The 23,486-nt window shown below is 39.6% G+C and overlaps 1 protein-coding gene across 1 annotated transcript in view; it reads right to left on the minus strand.

The window, feature by feature from the left end:
• The window catches only part of Nf1 (neurofibromin 1), a 666,749-nt gene that overhangs the window by 483,774 nt on the left and 159,489 nt on the right, over nt 1-23,486 (minus strand). Inside the window, exons 10-11 of the mRNA XM_068225031.1 lie at nt 3,133-3,277; nt 1,774-1,902 (exon numbers count right to left, since the gene is read on the minus strand). Coding sequence (XP_068081132.1) covers nt 1,774-1,902; nt 3,133-3,277 — 274 coding nt within the window. The remainder of the gene's footprint in view (nt 1-1,773; nt 1,903-3,132; nt 3,278-23,486) is intronic.

The following is a 23,486-nucleotide window of genomic DNA, read 5'->3' on the forward strand; positions in this document are numbered from 1 at the left end:
TTACAGGACATGGTAAGTACTTTCAGATTACCTATTAATCTGTATCAGTTTTATTAAACTTTATTTACAGGTAGGGACCCTCTTAGAGGCAGCCCTGCCCAGGGAGTGGCACCCCTGCATATGTGAGTCCCAGAGCACACTGACCAGGTGTGTAACATCTGGTAAAGGGTCCCAGCTCAGTGTAACGAGTAAAGACCTCAACAGCAGCAAAGGTGGAGAATATGATTCGGTACGGTGGAGGTATAGGTGTGCCAAACTTCCTGTAGAGATGCTCTATCGAAAGTGCTTAAGCTATGTCCAAGCAGGGGATGGAAGATCAGATTGTTTTGAAACCAAAAGAGGAACCCAGCAGGGAAGTACCTTGTCACCACTCCTGTTCAACACTGTTATGGATCGGATCATAAAGTCCTTCAAAGAACACTGTAAAGAGCCCATCACTCTAATATTTGCAGATGATGTTCTGATCTGGGGAGAAAATTAAGCAGAAGTACAGAAGAAACTAAATCTTTGGAATTGCAAGTTTAAAAAATTGTAATTAAAAAATATGGACGAAACATCAGTAAAACATAAACTGTTGAAATGACTATCAACAGGAAAGGCACAGATTCAGACATTTTCCTGGACGGAACTTTTTTGCGGTCCGTTTCTAACTTCAAATACCTTGGAAGTATAATTTCATAACACAGTAAACCAAGAAATATTTAACAGGACTCAGAAAGCTTCTAAATTTTATTTTCAAGTGAGAAATCTACTCTGGAATGATAAAATACCCCAGAAAGCAAAACTGACCATGTTTTATACCTACTTCATTCCAGTTCACACATATGGACTCGAAACATGTACTCCACATAACAAGGCAAATAGTAAAATCCAGTCAATAGAAATGAAATTCATCAGAACAATTAACCAAAAAACCAGGGAGGACAAGATTAGAAATGAAGCAAACAGGAAGGAGGCTGGCCTCAAAATACCTATTACCGAGCTTTTAGGAAGACGTAGGCTACATAGGTTTGGACATGTTATGAGAATGGACAAAACGAGAACAGCAAGGAATTACTTTGACAGAGAAGTGAAAGGGGAGAGGCCAGTTGAGAGGCCAAGGAAGAGATGTATAGGCACAGTGAAATCGGAGGTCAGCAAGAGGAATGCCAAGTGGGAGGACATAGAGGAACAGAAACTATCCTTTGACAGGAAGAGGTGGCGAGCACTTGTACACCACACCCGGGAAAGTGGAGCTGGAAAATGATGATGATGATGAGAAGTAAGGGATTGGAATAATTTATCAAGGGAAATGTTCGATATATTTCCACATTCTTTGAAATCATTTAAGAAAAGGCGATGTAAACAACTGATAGAGTACCTGCCACCTGGGCGATAGCCTTAAATGCAGATCATTGATGACTGATTTTTAATTGTACCAGCATGATGGTTCTTCAGTAACTCTGCAGTTAATGTTAAATTTAAATTAGATCAGAAGTTTCATAAAGAATACATGGACAATACATATTGAACACACATGTACATTAAGCAAACAATGAACGCTTTTTCAAGACATAACAATAACATTACAGCAATATACGCACAATATAAATGTGTAAAGTGGTGCCATCATCGAGTTACACATTTGGCATGAGAGCAGGGGAAAAAATTATACCTATGCCTGTACAGTGTCAACATTAATTCTGGTTCTTGCAGGATATACTGAAGTATACTCAAGTAGTTCAACAAGTCAAAGGCATGTCACCAAATGGGGTTTTGAGAAGCAATACTCACATTTAACATGAGCATTGGATCTGCATGGATCAAACGAACCATCCATAACAAGAGGTTTTTGTATCCTGGGCATTCTTCTCCTCGTTCTTTAAACTTTGATGTAGAGTCTTTGCCTTTTAATGTTAAGGACTGTAAAAGAAAAAGAAATAAGAAATTGAGACAAGATTCACAATGCACCTGAAATCAACTGGCCAGATAAAATAACCTCCACACATACTGTATATATATTTTCCTCAGGATATATTCCAGATTAGGACAAGCATGCTTTTTACTATTCATTATGCTTACTGAAATGCAACGTGACGGTATGGACATACTTTTTAGAACTTTCAACACCATACTGCTTATTTTTCTGCATTATTATAAGCTACCGGTATCTGTAATGTTAGAATAGAAACAAAAGGATACCTAATATTGTACTGAGAATACAGAAATTATTCACTTATTTCAGACCAACTATCTTGCTTCAAAAGATATACAAAGCATATTTTTACAAAGAAAAACCAATGTATGTATGATATCTGGAAACAACAAAATATTAAGAGTTCATTTTGGAGCAAGAAATATAAAAATGAACTACCAAAATCTATGATTACTTCTTGCACTGCTGTCTATTCTCAATATTGATATCATTAGTATTTTGTTCAACATTAGATTCTCACTACATCAGTTGAAAACCATAACCTACTAGAGATGTGACACCACCATCTATGGGGAATATCCAAAGAAATGTGCCTACATCGAATCTAGAATGTTCAAATTGCATACATTTAGCTTCTTTTCATATAAATTTTATTCTTGTTAGAATTCAATGAGATTGATTTATAGATAAGAAACTTTTGCTGGAAATAATTTTTAAATACCCAAAATCAGTACAACTGGCCTGAAATTAATTATGACTTTTTATATATTTTACAATTTCTGCAAAAAGATAGTGGGCCTATCTTCTTGATTATAGTATTTAATTTAAGGCATTTATAAAACACAAGTATCAAGAGGAAAGTATATTTAAAAAATGAAAAGATAAGATAGTAGCTCATCTAAGGTTACATAAAATTCATGCAACTCCATATTTTAAAGACAGATAGTACTAGAATAAATTTTTTCTTGTATGAATCACTACTCAGCTTCAAAATTAACTTTTCAGAAGAAAATGTGGATGGCAAGCACAAAAAAATACTACAATTTTGAACTCACAAGGGCAAAAGTTGCTCACTTCTTCAATATTCTACAATGTATAGGTGGTTCTTGGTTGCACTTCACAAACAATCATGTTCACTAACCCAACATAACATCATAACACAAAAGGGATCTGGGATCAAACAGTAGTGAAAATGGAAGATGATAAGCGTAACTTACCGTAATCATGCGAAGAGGGGTGTGCGATATATATCCTTGAGTGACTTTATTGAGAGTGTCAGTGAACATAGACCGTAATTCCGAGGACTTGCTATAAACCAAGTCAATCTGTGGCCACCATTGTAAGCGGGGTTGAGTTATGATTCTGCAAAAGATGTAGCAGTTTGTAACAACAAAACTACAAAGGGAAACAAACCTACGAACAATATATACAGTATATGCGTATAAGAAACAGATGGAGAACAGTAACTTACCATGTAAGCATGAATGGATAGAGTACAAGACATGAGTACAAGACAAAAGATTTCTGGCGGCAGCTTTTGTCAGTAGAATTTAGAATAAGAATGGAAGTAGTCATTGTTGACATGTAGATACTACTGTGAGGTAAAGCGAGGGATGAAATAGGCAAGACAAGAGAATGAAAGAAAGGACCTTAGTACCAGTTGATGTCCAACTTTGAAATGTCTTACAGGCCAGAGGCATGCACTGTGCTCTCACAGCTCATGCTGGCTCACTAACTTGTCATCATGATACCTAGAGAGCCATGGACAGCACATTGTGGCAAGATGACTTCTAGCTCACTGAGCTGAGGTCGCTCGTATGCATGTATTAGTGTGCCATGTGTTGCCTGGACCATTTGTTAGCTGACAATGATGAACAGGTCAGTAATGGCAAGAAAATTAGACTGGTAGGTTTTACAGGACACATCTGATCATCTTGCCCCCACTTTCCATCTGTCCTATTGTCACACTATCAAATACATCTGGCAACAAAATCCCTGATGGACACCTTCAAAACTGGAAATAGTTGATAGTTGTTCCATGCAGTTCCTCTGTGAGCAACACAAAATTCACTCTTACACACTGTATGCTTGGCTTTGCAAACTTGTCAATCACAAATGTAAGCCAAGAACGTATATGCTACTCTCCCACTTTTGTACAAATACATATGGTCTCTCTGCTTTATCATACAGCTGATATTAGTACCAACATAGTTGGAGATGTGTGGGATCTGGTAAATGCAGCACGGGTGAAGTTTAAGAAAACGGACATTGTTATTAGTGGAATACTGTGTAGAAGGGATACTGACTTGTGGGTGATTGGGGATTTAAATGAGACTATGGAGTGGGTACGTGGGAAACTGGGAGTGAAATTTCTAGATCCTAATGGGTGGGTAGGAGATAGGGATCTGCGCTCAGATGGCCTTCATTTAAACCGCAGTGGTATGTATAAGTTAGGAAATTTGTTTGGAAGGGTAATAGGGAGGTACGTTCAGGGAAACGGGATGGCCTAGGGAGCGGTGATAAGGGAACAGGGAACTGGAAATCAAGTAGGGATGACATAAAATTGTTAGTGTTGAACTGTAGAAGTATTGTAAGGAAAGGAATAGAATTAAGTAATTTAATAGATATATATTTACCAGATATTGTAATAGGAGTTGAATCAAGGCTGAGAAATGATATAATGGATGCAGAAATTTTCTCACGCCACTGGAGTGTGTATAGTAGAGATAGGATAGGAAGGGTGGGAGGGGGAGTGTTCATTCTGGTGAAAGAAGAATTTGTAAGCTACGAAAAAGTTAAAGATGAGACACATGAAATTCTAGGTGTAAGGCTCATTTCTAAAGATAATAGGCAACTTGATATATTTGGAGTGTACAGATCGGGAAAGGGTAGCACTGACGCAGATTCGGAATTATTTGATAGGGTAGTCAGCTATGTGGGAAACGACATGGAAAGAAATGTGATTGTAGTGGGAGATCTGAATTTGCCAGATGTCAATTGGGAAGGAAATGCGAACGACAGGAAGCATGACCAACAAATGGCAAATAAGTTAATATGGGAAGGACAGCTGATTCAGAAAGTGACGGAACCAACCAGAGGGAAAAATATCCTGGATGTCGTGCTGATAAAACCAGATGAGCTCTATAGGGAAACTGAAGTAATAGATGGTATTAGTGATCATGAAGCTGTTTTTGTGGTAGTTAAAAATAAATTTGATAGAAAGGAAGGTCTTAAAAGTAGGACTGTTAGGCAGTACCATATGGCTGATAAAGCAGGCATGAGGCAGTTTCTAAAAAGTAACTATGATCGGTGGAAAACGGTAAATAAAAATGTAAACAGACTCTGGGATGGGTTTAAAGAAATTGTTGAGGAATGCGAAAACAGGTTTGTACCATTAAGGGTGGTAAGGAATGGTAAAAACCCACCTTATTATAATAGCAAAATAAAGAGACTAAGAAGGAGGTGCAGACTGGAAAGAAATAGAGTTAGAAATGGCTGTGGAAGTAAGGAGAAATTGAAGGAATTTACTAGAAAATTGAATCTAGCAAAGAAGGCAGCTAAGGATAACATGATGGCAAGCATAATTGGCAGTCATACGAATTTTAGTGAAAAATGCAAGGAGATGTATAGGTATTTTAAGGCAGAAACAGGTTCCAAGAAGGACATTCCAGGAATAATTAATGAACAAGGGGAGTGTGTATATGAGGATCTTCAAAAGGCAGAAGTATTCAGTCAGCAGTATGTAAAGATTGTTGGTTACAAGGATAATGTCAAGATAGAGGAGGAGACTAAGGCCAAAGAAGTAATAAAATTTACATACGATAACAATGACATTTACAATAAGATACACAAGTTGAAAACTAGAAAAGCAGCTGGAATTGATAAGGTTTTGGGGGATATACTAAAGACAATGGGTTGGGATATAGTACCATATCTGAAGTATTTATTTGATTATTGTTTGGTCGGAGGAGCTATACCAGATGAATGGAGAGTTGCTATAGTAGCCCCTGTGTATAAAGGAAAGGGTGATAGACATAAGGCTGAAAATTACAGGCCATGCATTGTATGTAAGCTTTGGGAATGCATTCTTTCTGATTATATTAGACATGTTTGTGAAATTAATAACTGGTTCGATAGAAGGCAATTCGGTTTTAGGAAAGGTTATTCCACTGAAGCTCAACTTGTAGGATTCCAGCAAGATATCTTGGATTCTGGAGGTCAAATGCACTGTTTCGCGATTGACCTGTCTAAAGCATTTGATAGGGTGCATCATGGGAGACTACTGGCAAAAATGAGTGCAATTGGACTAGACAAAAGAGTGACTGAATGGGTTGCTATATTTCTAGAAAATAGATCTCAGAGAATTAGAGTAGGTGAAGCTTTATCTGACCCTGTAATAATTAAGAGGGGAATTCCTCAAGGCAGTATTATTGGACCTTTATGTTTTCTTATATATATAAATGATATGAGTAAAGGAGTGGAATCGGAGGTAAGGTTTTTTGCAGGTGATGTTATTCTCTATAGCATGATAAATACGTTACAAGATTGTGAGCAACTGCAACGTGACCTCGAAAATGTTGTGAGATGGACAGCAGGCAATAGTATGTTGATAAACGGGGTTAAAAGTCAGGTTGTGAGTTTCACAAATAGGAAAAGTCCTTGAGTTTCACAAATAGGAAAAGTCCTCTCAGTTTTAATTACTGCGTTGATGGGGTGAAAGTTCCTTTTGGGGATCATTGTAAGTATCTAGGTGTTAATATAAGGAAAGATCTTCATTGGGTTAATCACATAAATAGGATTGTAAATAAAGGGTACAAATCTCTGCACATGGTTATGAGGGTGTTTAGGAGTTGTAGTAAGGATGTAAAGGAGAGTGCATATAAGTCTCTGGTAAGACCCCAACTAGAGTATGGTTCCAGTGTATGGGACCCTCACCAGGATTACCTGATTCAAGAACTGGAAAAAATCCAAAGAAAAGCAGCTCGATTTGTTCTGGGTGATTTCCAACAAAAGAGTAGCGTTACAAAAATGTTGCAATGTTTGGGTTGGGAAGAATTGAGAGAAAGAAGAAGAGCTGCTCGACTAAGTGGTATGTTCCGAGCTGTCAGCGGAGAGATGGCGTGGAATGACATTAGTATGATATAGATGTTGATTCCCATAGGGAATCTGAAATATTTGTCCTGAATGAGTAAATTTATAATACCAATATAAATGGTCTGTTATTGGACATTATAAATTTTCCAGCTAACTCATTCTTGGTTGCCAGCCAAGAATGAGTTAGCTGGAAAATTTATAATGTCCAATAACGGACCATTTATATTGGTATTATGACATTAGTAGACAAATAAGTTTGAATGGCGTTTATAAAAGTAGGAAAGATCACAAAATGAAGATAAAGTTGGAATTCAAGAGGACAAACTGGGGCAAATATTCATTTATAGGAAGGGGAGTTAGGGATTGGAATAACTTACCAAGGGAGATGTTCAATAAATTTCCAATTTCTTTGATATCATTTAGGAAAAGGCTAGGAAAGCAACAGATAGAAAATCTGCCACCTGGGCGACTGCCCTAAATGCAGATCAGTATTGATTGAATGATTGAATGATTGATTGATTGATTGATTGATTGATTGATTGATTGATTGATTGAATGGAGATACATGGGGGAGAATCATTTCATCTCCCTGTCTCCATAAACTACAATGATTCAGAGTCATTCTCATTTTTAATAGTTTGTCTCTTCATTGTTGCAGTTTGATTCTATTGACGCTGTCCACTTACAAGCACCTAAAAAAGAAAATCATCAGGAATATGATGAAGATCAAGCCTACATATCGTGACCCCATTCTTCTATGTTTAGTGAAGTGATATATATCATTAACTATCATATAGATAGACATGGATGTTCTTCTTACCTAAGTTTGGTGTTTGGCCTATACTATTTTATACTGTTCATCTTGTTATTTGAGAGGTCTTTCACGCTGCCCGCGCTCGAGATCCCCTCTCCTACACTGTTCTGACGTCAGCACATCATGTGATCATCAAACACCAAAATCTTCTACCTCGCTCTCAAACTTTCCATCAGCATATATAGTAGAAGTCTGTTACAGTGAGAATTCGCATTGTGAAATTTTTCCTCTTTATATATGAGGTCACGACGCTCAGTAATGAGCACAACGACTAATGATGATATCCAACTGGCTGATGTACCCGTGCTTCGCTACAGAATTTTACATTGTACCCAGAATTGTAGGTTAGGTAGAGAGCACGTTGTGAGCAAGACTCCATTAAATTGCATAGCTCTTAACATTACCCTAGAAATGTGACGGAGAAATTACCAAACGCCTTTTCTCATATGAAGACTGCGTTAGGGAATTTTAATTGTAATGGTAGGCCCGCTTGCCTACCATCAGTCACAATCGGGTTGGGGAGTTGCATTATAATAGCAGACACTCACTCTCCACCTGCCTTTCTACATCCTCAGAAAGACTGTCTTAGTGGTTTTCCCAACTGAAATGAACATAGGTCATTACAATGACGTCAGTAGGAATGGCGTGAGTAAAAGCAACGATTTCACACAAAATACTCGATAAAATGAAAAATAACCCACACAGTTTCTCACTTTTAACGAACAGTACTGCGTTTGTAGGATGCTAAAAGGTTTGTTTTGTCACCTATTCAATACTATAAATTATACAATTTAGGAATTTATTATTGATTCCACTTGAGACATGTTTCGCCCTTCATTGAGGGCATCATCAGTCAAATTATCTTTTCAAGGCAAAAATCAGGTACCTGGTTAGTAGTTGACATGCACAAATTAATACATATTATTAATACACATTACAAAAATTAAGTATGAGAAACAGTTGTACAATAGTGATGGTTGAACATATAGGTTTATAGAATAAGAAGTCAGCACCAATGCGTAAAATTAAAATAGTAGAGTTCGGCAGTCGTGCTCTGGAGAACAGTTGACACAATCATAGGAAAATATAAAGTTTCAAAAATATTTACATTATAACAATCAAGGGAGAAAGGGTTCAACCATCACTATTGTACAACTGTTTCTCATACTTAATTTTTGTAATGTGTATTAATAATATGTATTAATTTGTGCATGTCAACTACTAACCAGGTACCTGATTTTTGCCTTGAGGAGATAATTTGACTGATGATGCCCTCAATGAAGGGCGAAACATGTCTCAAGTGGAATCAATAATAAATTCCTAAATTGTATAATTTATAGTATTGAATAGGTGACAAAACAAACCTTTTAGCATCCTACATTCAGTATCTTCAATACAAATAACAATGATTTTGATCACTTGCAACAGTACTACGTTGCCGATCTAACAGTCCAAAGTTCCAGAGCTGGAATGACCAAGCCGCAGACAACCGTGATCAGTGAACACTCTTAGCCTTTTTCGGGGGGGGGGGGGGTTGTCGAATAGTGGAGAGTCCCAGGGCAAAGACTATGCCCTTTTACTAATCTGTTTCCTAGGAGTACCCGATGAGTCAGAAAATCTCAATTCACTACACTAGCGGCAGAAAAATCTATCTGAATTGGAGGCTATTTTTTCCTCCAAGCCAGAGGAGAAACTCCCCCTCTTTACTGCTAATTTGGAATAAAATGAATGTAGAATTGATAAAAGTGAAGAGGAAGAAGCTCTTTTTAAGAAACAGCTATTTTCTGGGCTGAATTTTGAGTTATTTAGTGATTTGTGGTGCTATAATTTGGAATATGCCTAATTGTAATTCTAGACCAGGTCATACTACTACTACTACTACTACTACTACTACTACTACTACTACTACTACTACTACGTAAGCCTCTGCCTTAAGAGTGCACACTGCTCATTCAAAACAGCGTGTCAGAGCAGGGATCGAATAGCTGGGATACTATGATGAACCACTGAGTTACTTACCAGCAGTACGGTATCAGTTAATGTATGAACCAGAGAAATGACATGCTAAAGAAGAAAGTTTTCTAACTCCCCAGCTATTTCCCACCAATATTCAGTCAGGCTGTTATACTCAGTACGCAGCAGTAATCCCATCTATCAGAGTAGAGCAGCAGCATAAGAGACAAAGAACATCACCACAAACAATGGTCAATGTAATGTTACTGTTGATCAATGTTATGCGCTTTCAATATTGCAGGTCTTCACATTTAGTTTTCTTCTGACTCTGAAATGCCACTCTTAACATAGTCGGTACGGTAAAATTGAATAAAACATAAATGGTCAGAAATTGTATTTTCTATAACTTTTGTTATGTAGTACTTTTTGATAGGACCAATAACATAGGCATTTAAAAATTAAATTTTAGACACCTTCCCCTAAACTACAATTTCATACAGTACGAATAAAATTGTTTATAAATTAGACTGTAGTTTCTTATTCCCTGACTCTATATACTGACTTTCATTAAATACTGTTAAACCATTTTCTTATGACTCAGCGTTGATATGGACTTGGGAACAAAAATACAAATTCACGAATATCTGTGTTATCAAAGCCGGTACGGTAACAATGTATGACATAAATGATCAGAAAATTAATTCTATATAACTTTAGTTATGTAGTATTTATTGATAGGACCACTAATAACATAAATATTTGAGAATTAAATTTTAGACCGCCCCCTAAACTACCATTTCACTCAGTGTGAGTAAAATGATTTTTAGCCTAGACTGTAGTGGCTCATCCCCCTACTTCACATACCAATTTTCATTACATTCTCTTCAGCCGTTTTCTCGTGATGCGTGTACATACATACAGACAGAGAGACAGACACACCGAAATTACAGAAAAGCAAAAAGTGAATTTCCTTGTTACTATGGACATGACCGATACAGAAATACCATTATTTTCAAATTCTGAGCAATGTACAGACAAAACTCTTATTTTATGTATGTACACTGACTGACAGAGCAAATGCAACACCAAGAAGGAGTGGTCAGAACTTTATGCCAATTGCAGGGTAGACTGACGTCACTGAGGTATGCTCATGATGTGAAATGCGCCGCTGTGCTGCGCACGTAGCCAACAATAAATGGGACACGGCGTTGGCGAATGGCCCACTTCGTACCGTGATTTCTCAGCCGACAGTCATTGTAGAACATGTTGTCGTGTGCCACAGGACACGTGTATAGCTAAGAATGCCAGGCCGCCGTCAACGGAGGCATTTCCAGCAGACAGACGACTTTACGAGGGGTATGGTGATCGGGCTGAGAAGGGCAGGTTGGTCGCTTCGTCAAATCGTAGCCGATACCCATAGGGATGTGTCCACGGTGCAGCGCCTGTGGCGAAATGGTTGGCGCAGGGACATGTGGCACGTGGCACGTGGCACGTGCGAGGGGTCCAGGCGCAGCCCGAGTGACGTCAGCACGCGAGGATCGGCGCATCCGCCGCCAAGCGGTGGCAGCTCCGCACGCCACGTCAACCGCCATTCTTCAGCATGTGCAAGACACCCTGGCTGTTCCAATATCGACCAGAACAATTTCCCGTCGATTGGTTGAAGGAGGCCTGCACTCCCGGCGTCCGCTCAGAAGACTACCATTGACTCCACAGCATAGACGTGCACGCCTGGCATGGTGCCGGGCTAGAGCGACTTGGATGAGGGAATGGCGGAACGTCGTGTTCTCCGATGAGTCACGTTTCTGTTCTGTCAGTGATAGTCACCGCAGACGAGTGTGGCGTCGGCGTGGAGAAAGGTCAAATCCGGCAGTAACTGTGGAGCGCCCTACCGCTAGACAACGCGGCATCATGGTTTGGGGCGCTATTGCGTATGATTCCACGTCACCTCTAGTGCGTATTCAAGGCACATTAAATGCCCACCGCTACGTGCAGCATGTGCTGCGGCCGGTGGCACTCCCGTACCTTCAGGGGCTGCCCAATGCTCTGTTTCAGCAGGATAATGCCCGCCCACACACTGCTCGCATCTTCCAACAGACTCTACGAGGTGTACAGATGCTTCCGTGGCCAGCGTACTCTCCGGATCTCTCACCAATCGAACACGTGTGGGATCTCATTGGACGCCATTTGCAAACTCTGCCCCAGCCTCGTACGGACGACCAACTGTGGCAAATGGTTGACAGAGAATGGAGAACCATCCCTCAGGACACCATCCGCACTCTTATTGACTCTGTACCTCGACGTGTTTCTGCGTGCATCGCCGCTCGCGGTGGTCCTACATCCTACTGAGTCGATGCCGTGCGCATTGTGTAACCTACATATCGGTTTGAAATAAACATCAATTATTCGTCCGTGCCGTCTCTGTTTTTTCCCCAACTTTCATCCCTTTCGAACCACTCCTCCTTGGTGTTGCATTGTCACTGTCAGTCAGTGTATATTTTTCGTAGAAGTCTGATGATAACCTAACACATTAAAATTGGTATGTATAGCTATATGAGACTCACCCCTATGTTGTGCACGTAACTTAAAATTAGTATGCAACGACAAGTACTTTGTTCAAATTTGCATTTTCACATACTTACACAGTATGGTTTAATTGTTACATTTTTTTTTTTTTTTTTTTTAAGTCCAAGACAACACGAATGCGTATATTCAATTTAATTCTGAAGAATTTTAGTAGTATCACTCCAGTGGCTTCTGTGGCAAACGTTTCAGTTTTCATATTCAAACAGCGTCACCTAACCTAACTTAACCTCACATGTATCATGAAAACATATTTCAGGCGTCAGTAGAATAATGATCACCTTCTTGCTATGAATTTACATGGAAATAGCCCTTCCGAAATTTAACCAGACACAATTTAACACAGTGAAACACTGTCATTGTGTTCCTTATTATGATGATTTCTTTATTAACACATCTAAGTCCCAATTCACATCATATTAAACCTATATAAAAATACGTCACTTATCGCGTCACAAATTTTTGCTATTATGATCACATTTTTCTAGCATTGAAAATGTTCATCATCCCTTGTGATTTCCAACACAGATTAAAAGCCTCGCCACAGCAGACAGGCCAGGAAAAGTTGCATGAAAACGAGTAATGGCCCTGAATTCCTGAGCTTTACAGGGTAAATTACACCTTCGGGAAGCAAGCCATTAACCTCAGGAAAGTTCAATTTTCCTCTCCGGTTTTCAATGATATTTCTGAATAACCCAGTAAGCCTGTTTGTGCTTGTACTTCACATTCCATTCAGAAGTTAGAAATTGATTCTGTGTTGAGCGATACAGGGAAGGGTATTTGTCGCGTGATAGCCTACGTACAGATACTTTTTTTTTTCTATTGGCTTTACGTCGCACCGACACAGATATGCCTTATGGCGACGATGGGACAGGAAAGGGCTGGGAGTGGGAAGGAAGTGGTCATGGCCTTAATTAAGGTACAGCCCCAGCATTTTCCTGGTGTGAAAATGGGTAACCACGGAAAACCATCTTCAGGACTGCCGACAGTGGGGTTCGAACCCACTATCTCCCGAATACTGGATACTGACCGCACTTAAGAGACTGCAGCTATTGAGCTCGGTACGTACAGATTAAGAACACAATAGTGTTAAGCTGACTAGCATGGTGCATATTTGTCTTGTGGTATGGTTATGGATACTGAAAAAGTCGTGAAATTGCTGAATAATGAAGACAAAATTAAAATCCGGAAGTGGACAAACATCCGCATGTTTCAACAGCGGCATGTATGTTGAAACTTGCACCGACTGGAGTCGATCGAAGTGTTGTCGCATTGAAGATGTCGGTCATTCTCTTGCACATGGCCAAAGTCAACTTCCAAATAATTCACGGCCAAAGAGTTTGACCAGAAAAAAAATGTTTAATAACCCACCAGTCTAAAATATAAGGCTTCAGCTGACATTTGTCTCAGAAAGAGTGTGTGATCTGCAATAATACTGATACTTTTATGTTCCCTAGTGCAAATGATTTTATATTTGTTGTGTGGTGTTTTTCACACCTTTTAACACACTGTTATTTAATAACCCCAGTGGAAAAGGTTTTCATATTTGTTTTCTCGCCTTTTTCATGCCTTTTAATACTCTCATCTCACCTTTAGAAACAGTAGTTAGCCTATATTTTTCACTGTACCTATACATACAAGACGTAAAATGCACACATGTTGGAAAAAAAAAAAAAAATATCTTCAAGTGTTTTACATATAACTGTTGGTTAGTTCTTATTTGTATATTCAATAGTATGTTTTCTCGCTTAACACATTCTCTTTCCTTGTCCTCAGAGGTTTTACTGATTGAACTAACCTCTGAAATCAGTCACCCACTCTGTGCCGTACTTTGAGGTGTATGACATTCTTACTCAATTTCAGTATAGAGCATTAAAATTAAGCGATTGTTTACTTCAGCCTTTATTTCTAATGAGTTAACTACTATCAATCACATTATTTACACATTTATTATGGAAGCATGTTCTCTTTCATTTCGAATTGTATTCGCAGAACACCAGTCGACGAGTATTATTGATTGAATCCGACATCACCTTTGATTCGACTGTCGACGAGAGAGCTCGCTAGTGCACATAGCACATACCATACCAGAGATGATCGATCGCATTCAATATAATCACTGGAGTACATAAATATCAATTACGGAATTATAATGCACGCTTAATTGCTCATAATAACAGATTCATCAGTGATTGGGTTCTTCAATAACCGAAGGAAAGTACACAGTTTAATATAAGAATTTTAAAGAGACAGAAAAAGCTGTCTTTAAAACGGAATTCTTGCTATATACAGTTCTTGCTATAGCGGACTTCTACTGTATACAACCTCGTCTACCAAATTAAAAATCAGTTCCTGTGCAACAAGGTGCTCTGATGGACTGCAGTAGTGAGCGGGTTCTCCTCTGCACTCCCGTCTTTTATCGGCTTAAGGTGCAGTTAAGAGAGAATTGGGCTTACAAACAGGCGGTGTAGAGAATATCTTTCCTACTGTCTATACCCCATACAGGCTTCCCTTCTTTTCGCCCCTTTTGTTATTACCCCACCCCATTATTTTAAATTTCAGGTCTTTTGTATTTCTCAAAACAATGTGTTGTAAAGTTGAGGGAAGCTCCAAGCAGTTTTATCACGGCAACTTTCATGCCTAAACCATACATGTTGATTTCAGGTTAAACGTATCCAACGTAATCTCATGGTAATCTGAAGCTTGTATACTAATTTAACTCCTGGTAAGTTTATCCAATGTAATTGCTGTTATTGGATTGAGAGGTCTTGGATTTGTACAATGAATATTATGATGTTACGGCTGTTGATCAGTTACCTAGATTATAGGCAAGTCACAATAATATGCTAGCCCCATTGTTAAATTATTGTTGTTATAACTTTATTTCATGTTTTATGGTAGGTAACAGAAGTCACTTAGTGACCGCTATTATGTGAGATGGTTATGTATGAAGTTATAAAGATGTCAATTTATTTATGTCGAGCTATAGCCTTAACCAAAAGATGAATAATAGATGATCATTTATAACTGGCTGTAAACCAATCATTGTATACTTACAATTACACTGACTGACAGTGACAATGCAACACCAAGGAGGAGTGGTTCGAAAGGGATGAAAGTTGGGGAAAAAACAGAGACGGCACGGATGAATAATTGATGTTTATTTCAAACCGATATGCAGGTTACACAATGCGCCCGGCATCGACTCAGTAGGATGTAGGACCACCGCGAGCGGCGATGCACGCAAAAACACGTCGAGGTACAGAGTCAATAAGAGTGCGGATGGTGTCCTGAGGGATGGTTCTCCATTCTCTGTCAACCATTTGCCACAGTTGGTCGTCCGTACGAGGCTGGGGCAGAGTTTGCAAATGACGTCCAATGAGATCCCACACGTGTTCGATTGGTGAGAGATCCGGAGAGTACGCTGGCCACGGAAGCATCTGTACACCTCGTAGAGCCTGTTGGGAGATGCGAGCAGTGTGTGGGCGGGCATTATCCTGCTGAAACAGAGCATTGGGCAGCCCCTGAAGGTACGGGAGTGCCACCGGCCGCAGCACATGCTGCACGTAGCGGTGGGCATTTAACATGCCTTGAATACGCACTAGAGGTGACGTGGAATCATACGCAATAGCGCCCCAAACCATGATGCCGCGTTGTCTAGTGGTAGTCGTCCGTACGAGGCTGGGGCAGAGTTTGCAAATGGCGTCCAATGAGATCCCACACGTGTTCGATTGGTGAGAGATCCGGAGAGTACGCTGGCCACGGAAGCATCTGTACACCTCGTAGAGCCTGTTGGGAGATGCGAGCAGTGTGTGGGCGGGCATTATCCTGCTGAAACAGAGCATTGGGCAGCCCCTGAAGGTACGGGAGTGCCACCGGCCGCAGCACATGCTGCACGTAGCGGTGGGCATTTAACATGCCTTGAATACGCACTAGAGGTGACGTGGAATCATACGCAATAGCGCCCCAAACCATGATGCCGCGTTGTCTAGTGGTAGGGCGCTCCACAGTTACTGCCGGATTTGACCTTTCTCCACGCCGACGCCACACTTGTCTGCGGTGACTATCACTGACAGAACAGAAACGTGACTCATCGGAGAACACGACGTTCCGCCATTCCCTCATCCAAGTCGCTCTAGTCCGGCACCATGCCAGGCGTGCACGTCTATGCTGTGGAGTCAATGGTAGTCTTCTGAGCGGACGCCGGGAGTGCAGGCCTCCTTCAACCAATCGACGGGAAATTGTTCTGGTCGATATTGGAACAGCCAGGGTGTCTTGCACATGCTGAAGAATGGCGGTTGACGTGGCGTGTGGGGCTGCCACCGCTTGGCGGCGGATGCGCCGATCCTTGCGTGCTGACGTCACTCGGGCTGCGCCTGGACCCCTCGCACGTGCCACATGTCCCTGCACCAACCATCTTCGCCACAGGCGCTGCACCGTGGACACTTCCCTGTGGGTATCGGCTGCGATTTGACGAAGCGACCAACCTGCCCTTCTCAGCCCGATCACCATACCCCTCGTAAAGTCGTCTGTCTGCTGGAAATGCCTCCGTTGACGGCGGCCTGGCATTCTTAGCTATACACGTGTCCTGTGGCACACGACAACACGTTCTACAATGACTGTCGGCTGAGAAATCACGGTACGAAGTGGGCCATTCGCCAACGCCATGTCCCATTTATCGTTGGCTACGTGCGCAGCACAGCGGCGCATTTCACATCATGAGCATACCTCAGTGACGTCAGTCTACCCTGCAATTGGCATAAAGTTCTGACCACTCCTTCTTGGTGTTGCATTTGCTCTGTCAGTCAGTGTACATTGAAGTAATTTATTAGTGAGAATTATAATATATTGCTCAAAGGTACAAGTGATCATATTATTCTCTTTAACTTTCTTGCTCCGTAGTTATTTCTTGGTTTCCACCTGTAGGAAGGTCTCAGTTAGGCTTCCACTGAGTCTCTATGGGTTACTGTCAGAATTCAATTACAGTTTTTATATGATTTATTTCCATAATGTGCAAACAACATTTTAAGTGAGTGTATTATAAATTGCCCTCTTTCATAAAGGTATGTTCCTATACCAAGTAAGTCTGAAAACGTATGGTGCTATCTCGTATGTAATCGCCTTTTGAGATTACTGTGCACTGGTAAAAGGTAATCTTTACGATTTCAATTTATTTAGCGTATGGCTTTCAGTGCGAAGAGTGTCTAAAGACATGTTCAGCTTGTCTGGCTCAGGTCTTTCTGTTTGACTCCCATAGGCGACCTGCATGTCTGGGTGTGAGGAGATGATGATGATGATGATGATGATGATGAGGTAGGGAAAGGGTGAAATGCAGTGTCAGCATGTAGCCTACTCCTGTCTAATAATACCAAGGGGTCTGTTTAAGGCTTAACGTCCCCATCCGACAGACTAATCACCATGAACACAGTCATATGCCCTCACTCCATATGAAAACTGCAGAGAGGTTGAAACCAAATCCAGAATTTTGGCACACAACCTAATGATTAGAAATTGTATACTGCCACCTCTCCTAACCTGCCAGCTAAATTCTAATTGTGAATTTTATTTTTTATATATATATATATATTTTTTTTTTTCATCCCCACCAATGGGATTCAAAACAGCTAACCACAGTGTCAGACTATTCATACTTGACCCCTTAAAGACCATGAGCACCAGGTGGGCTATAATTTTAATGAACGAAATACGGAGAGAAAGTAAGATTTTTTTAAATACAACAATAATTATTAAAGACACGATCATGACAACAATAATTATTAAATTAATGTTGTAATGGTTTACCTTTTCAATACTATAATATGCAATATTTTCAATATTCGGCCCCGCCTTAATTTCCACTCCCCTTCCCCTCCACTCACTCTCTTTCCCCGACCTCTCCCCTTGCCCCACCCCCTCACCCCTTGCCCCGCCTCTCTCTCCTTGTCCCGCCCCTTCCTTTTCCTTTGAATCTGCCGCAATGAGAGGCAAGTCTCATGTAACCTATGCCATTTGACTAACACGCTCTCCTTCAATTCATTAATTTTATCTAATTTTATCCAGCATTTATTCAGGTTAACTTCATGAACACCGCAATGAATTGCGAATTTATACCAGCCACAAATTTAGAATTGTCAGTTTTAACCATACCTTCATGTGCCGTCCTGACAATGTCCAACAGCATTTCAGCATGATTTTAACAAGCACTACAGGAACTTTTCATTTTATTTACGTTGGTTGATGTGAAAACACCATCTAGCAGTTCTGCGTTAGCTGGTGGTTATTTACAGTGGTGTCCAGTGGCTTGCATACTGCTAACACCACTCAAGTAGATTTGGTGATTGAGATCTGACTACAAAATCAACATTTACCAGTTCCCGTTTTGCAATTGAAATTGTAATGATTAGCAGTGATGGAACTAACATTTCTATGAATATTAATGCAAGAAAGAGTCTAGATGATGAGCATACTCCAGATGCTAAGAATTTAGAGCCTAATTTATTCATTTTTCAAATTTTACACATAGTTCACCCACGATTTTAATATCAATTGTATTTTTGTACATTTGTTTAGTTATTAGATGTATTACATTAAGGCTGAAGATGGCCAGCCAAGGCCGAAACTAGTCCCTAGTTTAGTAATGTAATTCAAGAATACTGCATATTATTGTATTGAAAAGGTGGACCATTACGACATTAATTTAATAATTATTATTGTGATCACAATTCAATATGGATCAAAACCATGAAGTTTATATCCTATGTCCTTTAATATGGTATTTTTGCTGTCCTGTAGGGTTAGATGCAGGAAATGCTTTTTTGGCTTCATTTATGGCACATGTTGTACATACAATATGGACACCTAGCAGCCCTAGATAATGACATGTTGCTGAAACAACCAAACTGTTAGCAATCCCTACAAGTGCTTCCGCTGACAGAAATTTCTACAAGTCAGGACTAATGAACACTGCAAAAAGCTGTGCAATTAGCCCTCATAACATAAATTATCTATCTATTTATTTTGTAAACAACAACAACAACACCAACAACAAGAACAACAACAACACCAACAACAACAATAATAATAAAAGCATTAACTACTTTTACATTTTCTAGAGATAAGTAATAATAATAATAACTTAAATGTTTCCACCTTTTCAATACAATATATTCACAAGATTACAAAATTATACGGTACTAGTTTCGACCCATCTAGGGGTCATCATCAGCCGTATTGGAGCAAAGATCATTTGTGGCGAAATCCTAAGACAATATTATTTTAAAGAATAACAAGTGAAATGAGATGTTATGGTAATAGTTAATAATACAAGGAATATACATAATAAGAGGTTTTTAACAAAGAATAAAGTATAAATGGGGTGTTGTAAAAATTATAATCATGGAAATCAGTAAGTTCTTGTATTGAAATGAAATATGGCTTAGGAAGAGGGCTTAAGGTGGGGCTGAAGGGTGCGGGAGAAAGTGTAATTGTCTTGGAAAAGTACCTTTGATTAAATTTAGGATTGAGTTTAGGTTGGCTGCATTATTGTTTCTGAGGAAAGTGATAAATAGATCGAAGAGTATGTTGGGTTTCTCTGAGATTTCATTGAGATTGTGACTGGCATTAAAGTATTGGTCTAGGTGTATGTAGTAATTTTCCATTATGTTCAGTAAAGGGCCCTTGTTTGCTAATACGAGGATGTCCATGTCTTGTTCAATATTGGTGAAATTATGGTTATAATCTTGCATGTGTTGGCCGATGGCTGAAAACTTGTTGTATTTTATTGCGTTAGTGTGCTCGTGGTATCTGATAATGAAGTTTCTCCCGGTTTGCCCGATGTAGGTTTTTTTACAGGTGGTACATTTGATCCTATAAACTCCTGATTTTAAAAAACTGCTGGTCTTGTTGATGTGTGAAGTATTGTATAAAACATTCATGTTCTTATTGTTGGTTTTGAAGGCTATTTTAACGCCTTGTTTCTTAAAGATGTTGGTTAACTTGTAGATATCATTGTTGAACGTGAAGGTGGAAAATGTTAGAGGTTTGGTTATTTCTTTTTTGAGGGTAGTTTTTGGGCGATGTTTGTGTTTATTGATTATCCTTTCTATAAAATGATTGCTGAAGCCGTTGAATTTTGCGATTCCGCGGATTGTGTTGAGTTCGTTTTTTAGATCTTTATTGGACATAGGTATGCTGAAGGCTCGGTGAACTAGGCTGTTGTATGTGGCTCGTTTGTGGGACTGGGGGTGCACTGAATCTTGGCGAATGGTGGAGGCTGTTTGAGTGGGTTTTCTGAAAATTTTATAACTGAAAGAATCTGAGTTTCTAGTGATGGTTAAATCTAGAAAGTTGATTTTTTGATTTGATTCGGATTCTAGTGTGAATTTGATATGAGGATCAATATTGTTGAGTCTTAAGAGGGTGGTGGGTGCGTTAATTGATTTCTCATTCATAATTACAAAGACATCGTCGACATATCTGGCCCAAAAGAGAATGTTTTCGAATTCGTTGTCAATTTTGGTGTATTCGAGGAAGTCCAGGTATATTTCTGCTAAGATACCTGAGGCCGGTGACCCCATTGCCAAACCATTTTGTTGATATATGACATTGTCAAAAGTGAAGAAGTTATTGTCGATGATAAGTTTTAATATTGTGATAAAGCCTCCACCATTCGCCAAGATTCAGTGCACCCCCAGTCCCACAAACGAGCCACATACAACAGCCTAGTTCACCGAGCCTTCAGCATACCTATGTCCAATAAAGATCTAAAAAACGAACTCAACACAATCCGCGGAATCGCAAAATTCAACGGCTTCAGCAATCATTTTATAGAAAGGATAATCAATAAACACAAACATCGCCCAAAAACTACCCTCAAAAAAGAAATAACCAAACCTCTAACATTTTCCACCTTCACGTTCAACAATGATATCTACAAGTTAACCAACATCTTTAAGAAACAAGGCGTTAAAATAGCCTTCAAAACCAACAATAAGAACATGAATGTTTTATACAATACTTCACACATCAACAAGACCAGCAGTTTTTTAAAATCAGGAGTTTATAGGATCAAATGTACCACCTGTAAAAAAACCTACATCGGGCAAACCGGGAGAAACTTCATTATCAGATACCACGAGCACACTAACGCAATAAAATACAACAAGTTTTCAGCCATCGGCCAACACATGCAAGATTATAACCATAATTTCACCAATATTGAACAAGACATGGACATCCTCGTATTAGCAAACAAGGGCCCTTTACTGAACATAATGGAAAATTACTACATACACCTAGACCAATACTTTAATGCCAGTCACAATCTCAATGAAATCTCAGAGAAACCCAACATACTCTTCGATCTATTTATCACTTTCCTCAGAAACAATAATGCAGCCAACCTAAACTCAATCCTAAATTTAATCAAAGGTACTTTTCCAAGACAATTACACTTTCTCCCGCACCCTTCAGCCCCACCTTAAGCCCTCTTCCTAAGCCATATTTCATTTCAATACAAGAACTTACTGATTTCCATGATTATAATTTTTACAACACCCCATTTATACTTTATTCTTTGTTAAAAACCTCTTATTATGTATATTCCTTGTATTATTAACTATTACCATAACATCTCATTTCACTTGTTATTCTTTAAAATAATATTGTCTTAGGATTTCGCCACAAATGATCTTTGCTCCAATACGGCTGATGATGACCCCTAGATGGGTCGAAACTAGTACCGTATAATTTTGTAATCTTGTGAATATATTGTATTGAAAAGGTGGAAACATTTAAGTTATTATTATTATTACTTATATATTGTTCAATACGGACCAAAAACATGAAATTCATAACCATCAATTTTCTAGAGATGCCAAACTACCATAATGTAGTCCCACAAGAGTTCTTTTACCTACAGGTAAATCTACCGACACAAGGTTGACTTACCACACTGAGCCAGGAGTGAAACCACCAGCTTCAGCTGGTACAAAACTGCTTGTTGGCAAAAAGTTGGCCCAAGCTGCAAGGGTGTTATGTAAGGCTCTGTTAAGGGTAAGAAAGTGGAAAATTGGGGGTAAATGTTTAACAACTTCTTAACTGTGAAACACCGGGCGAGTTGGCCGTGCGTGTAGAGGCGCGCGGCTGTGAGCTTGCATCTGGGAGATAGTAGGTTCGAATCCCACTATCGGCAGCCCTGAAAATGGTTTTCCGTGGTTTCCCATTTTCACACCAGGCAAATGCTGGGGCTGTACCTTAATTAAGGCCACGGCCCCTTCCTTCCAACTCCTAGGCCTTTCCTATCCCATCGTCGCCATAAGACCTATCTGTGTCGGTGTGACGTAAAGCCCCTAGCAAAAAAAAAAAGAAAAAAAACTGTGAAACAATCAGCAAATGAGGTTGATGGAGTCTGGTGTGAATGGGAACAAGAAGAGCAATGTTATTGGTTTTGCAGCTACTGCAGTAACTGCATATGTGTTTGACTAGGGTGTAGGTAGTTAAGCCTATGTTGAAAGCTGGGCAGTCTGTACGAAAGCTAGTATATGACATTGGATAAACTTCAGTCATGATGACCTTGTATGGGGTAAGACTTCTTGGTGATGCTACTGATGTAAGTGGTGCTGGGTATACTGTATGTGCACAGCACGACTTACAGCACCTGTATTCACAGGGATAAGAGGCAGAATAGGCAGGGGCTGGTGTGGTTCATAGTGAGTGAGAATGATTTCAGTTTTGGAAGTTGCCTAAATATGACTGTGGGGCTTCTGAGAAGATGTCGAGTGAGGGGTGAGGATGAGAGAAGACTAAATGCTTGTTTTAAAATGTGACTGATTTTATGGAGAACAGGTGGGTTATATGTGGTTATGAAGAGTACTGGGGGTTAGGTTGCCTGTGGAGTCAGCAGACACAGTTCATGGCTTCGGAGATCTGGGTGGGGTAATCCCTAGAAGTAAAGGTCTTTCTCAGGTTGTCATTGTAGTAGTAATGTGCTTTAGGGGTTTAACAAATATGTTTGCCCTGGATGGCAAGGCTGAATGGTAGAAAGAGTTTTGTGAAATATGGGTGAAAACTGTTGTAGTACATACTGCTGATGGTTGGTGCATAGAGAAGTACTGATTCTGTCAACCTGGA

The sequence above is a fragment of the Anabrus simplex genome, chromosome 1, assembly GCF_040414725.1.
Source record: "Anabrus simplex isolate iqAnaSimp1 chromosome 1, ASM4041472v1, whole genome shotgun sequence".
NCBI classification, from domain to species: domain Eukaryota; kingdom Metazoa; phylum Arthropoda; class Insecta; order Orthoptera; family Tettigoniidae; genus Anabrus; species Anabrus simplex.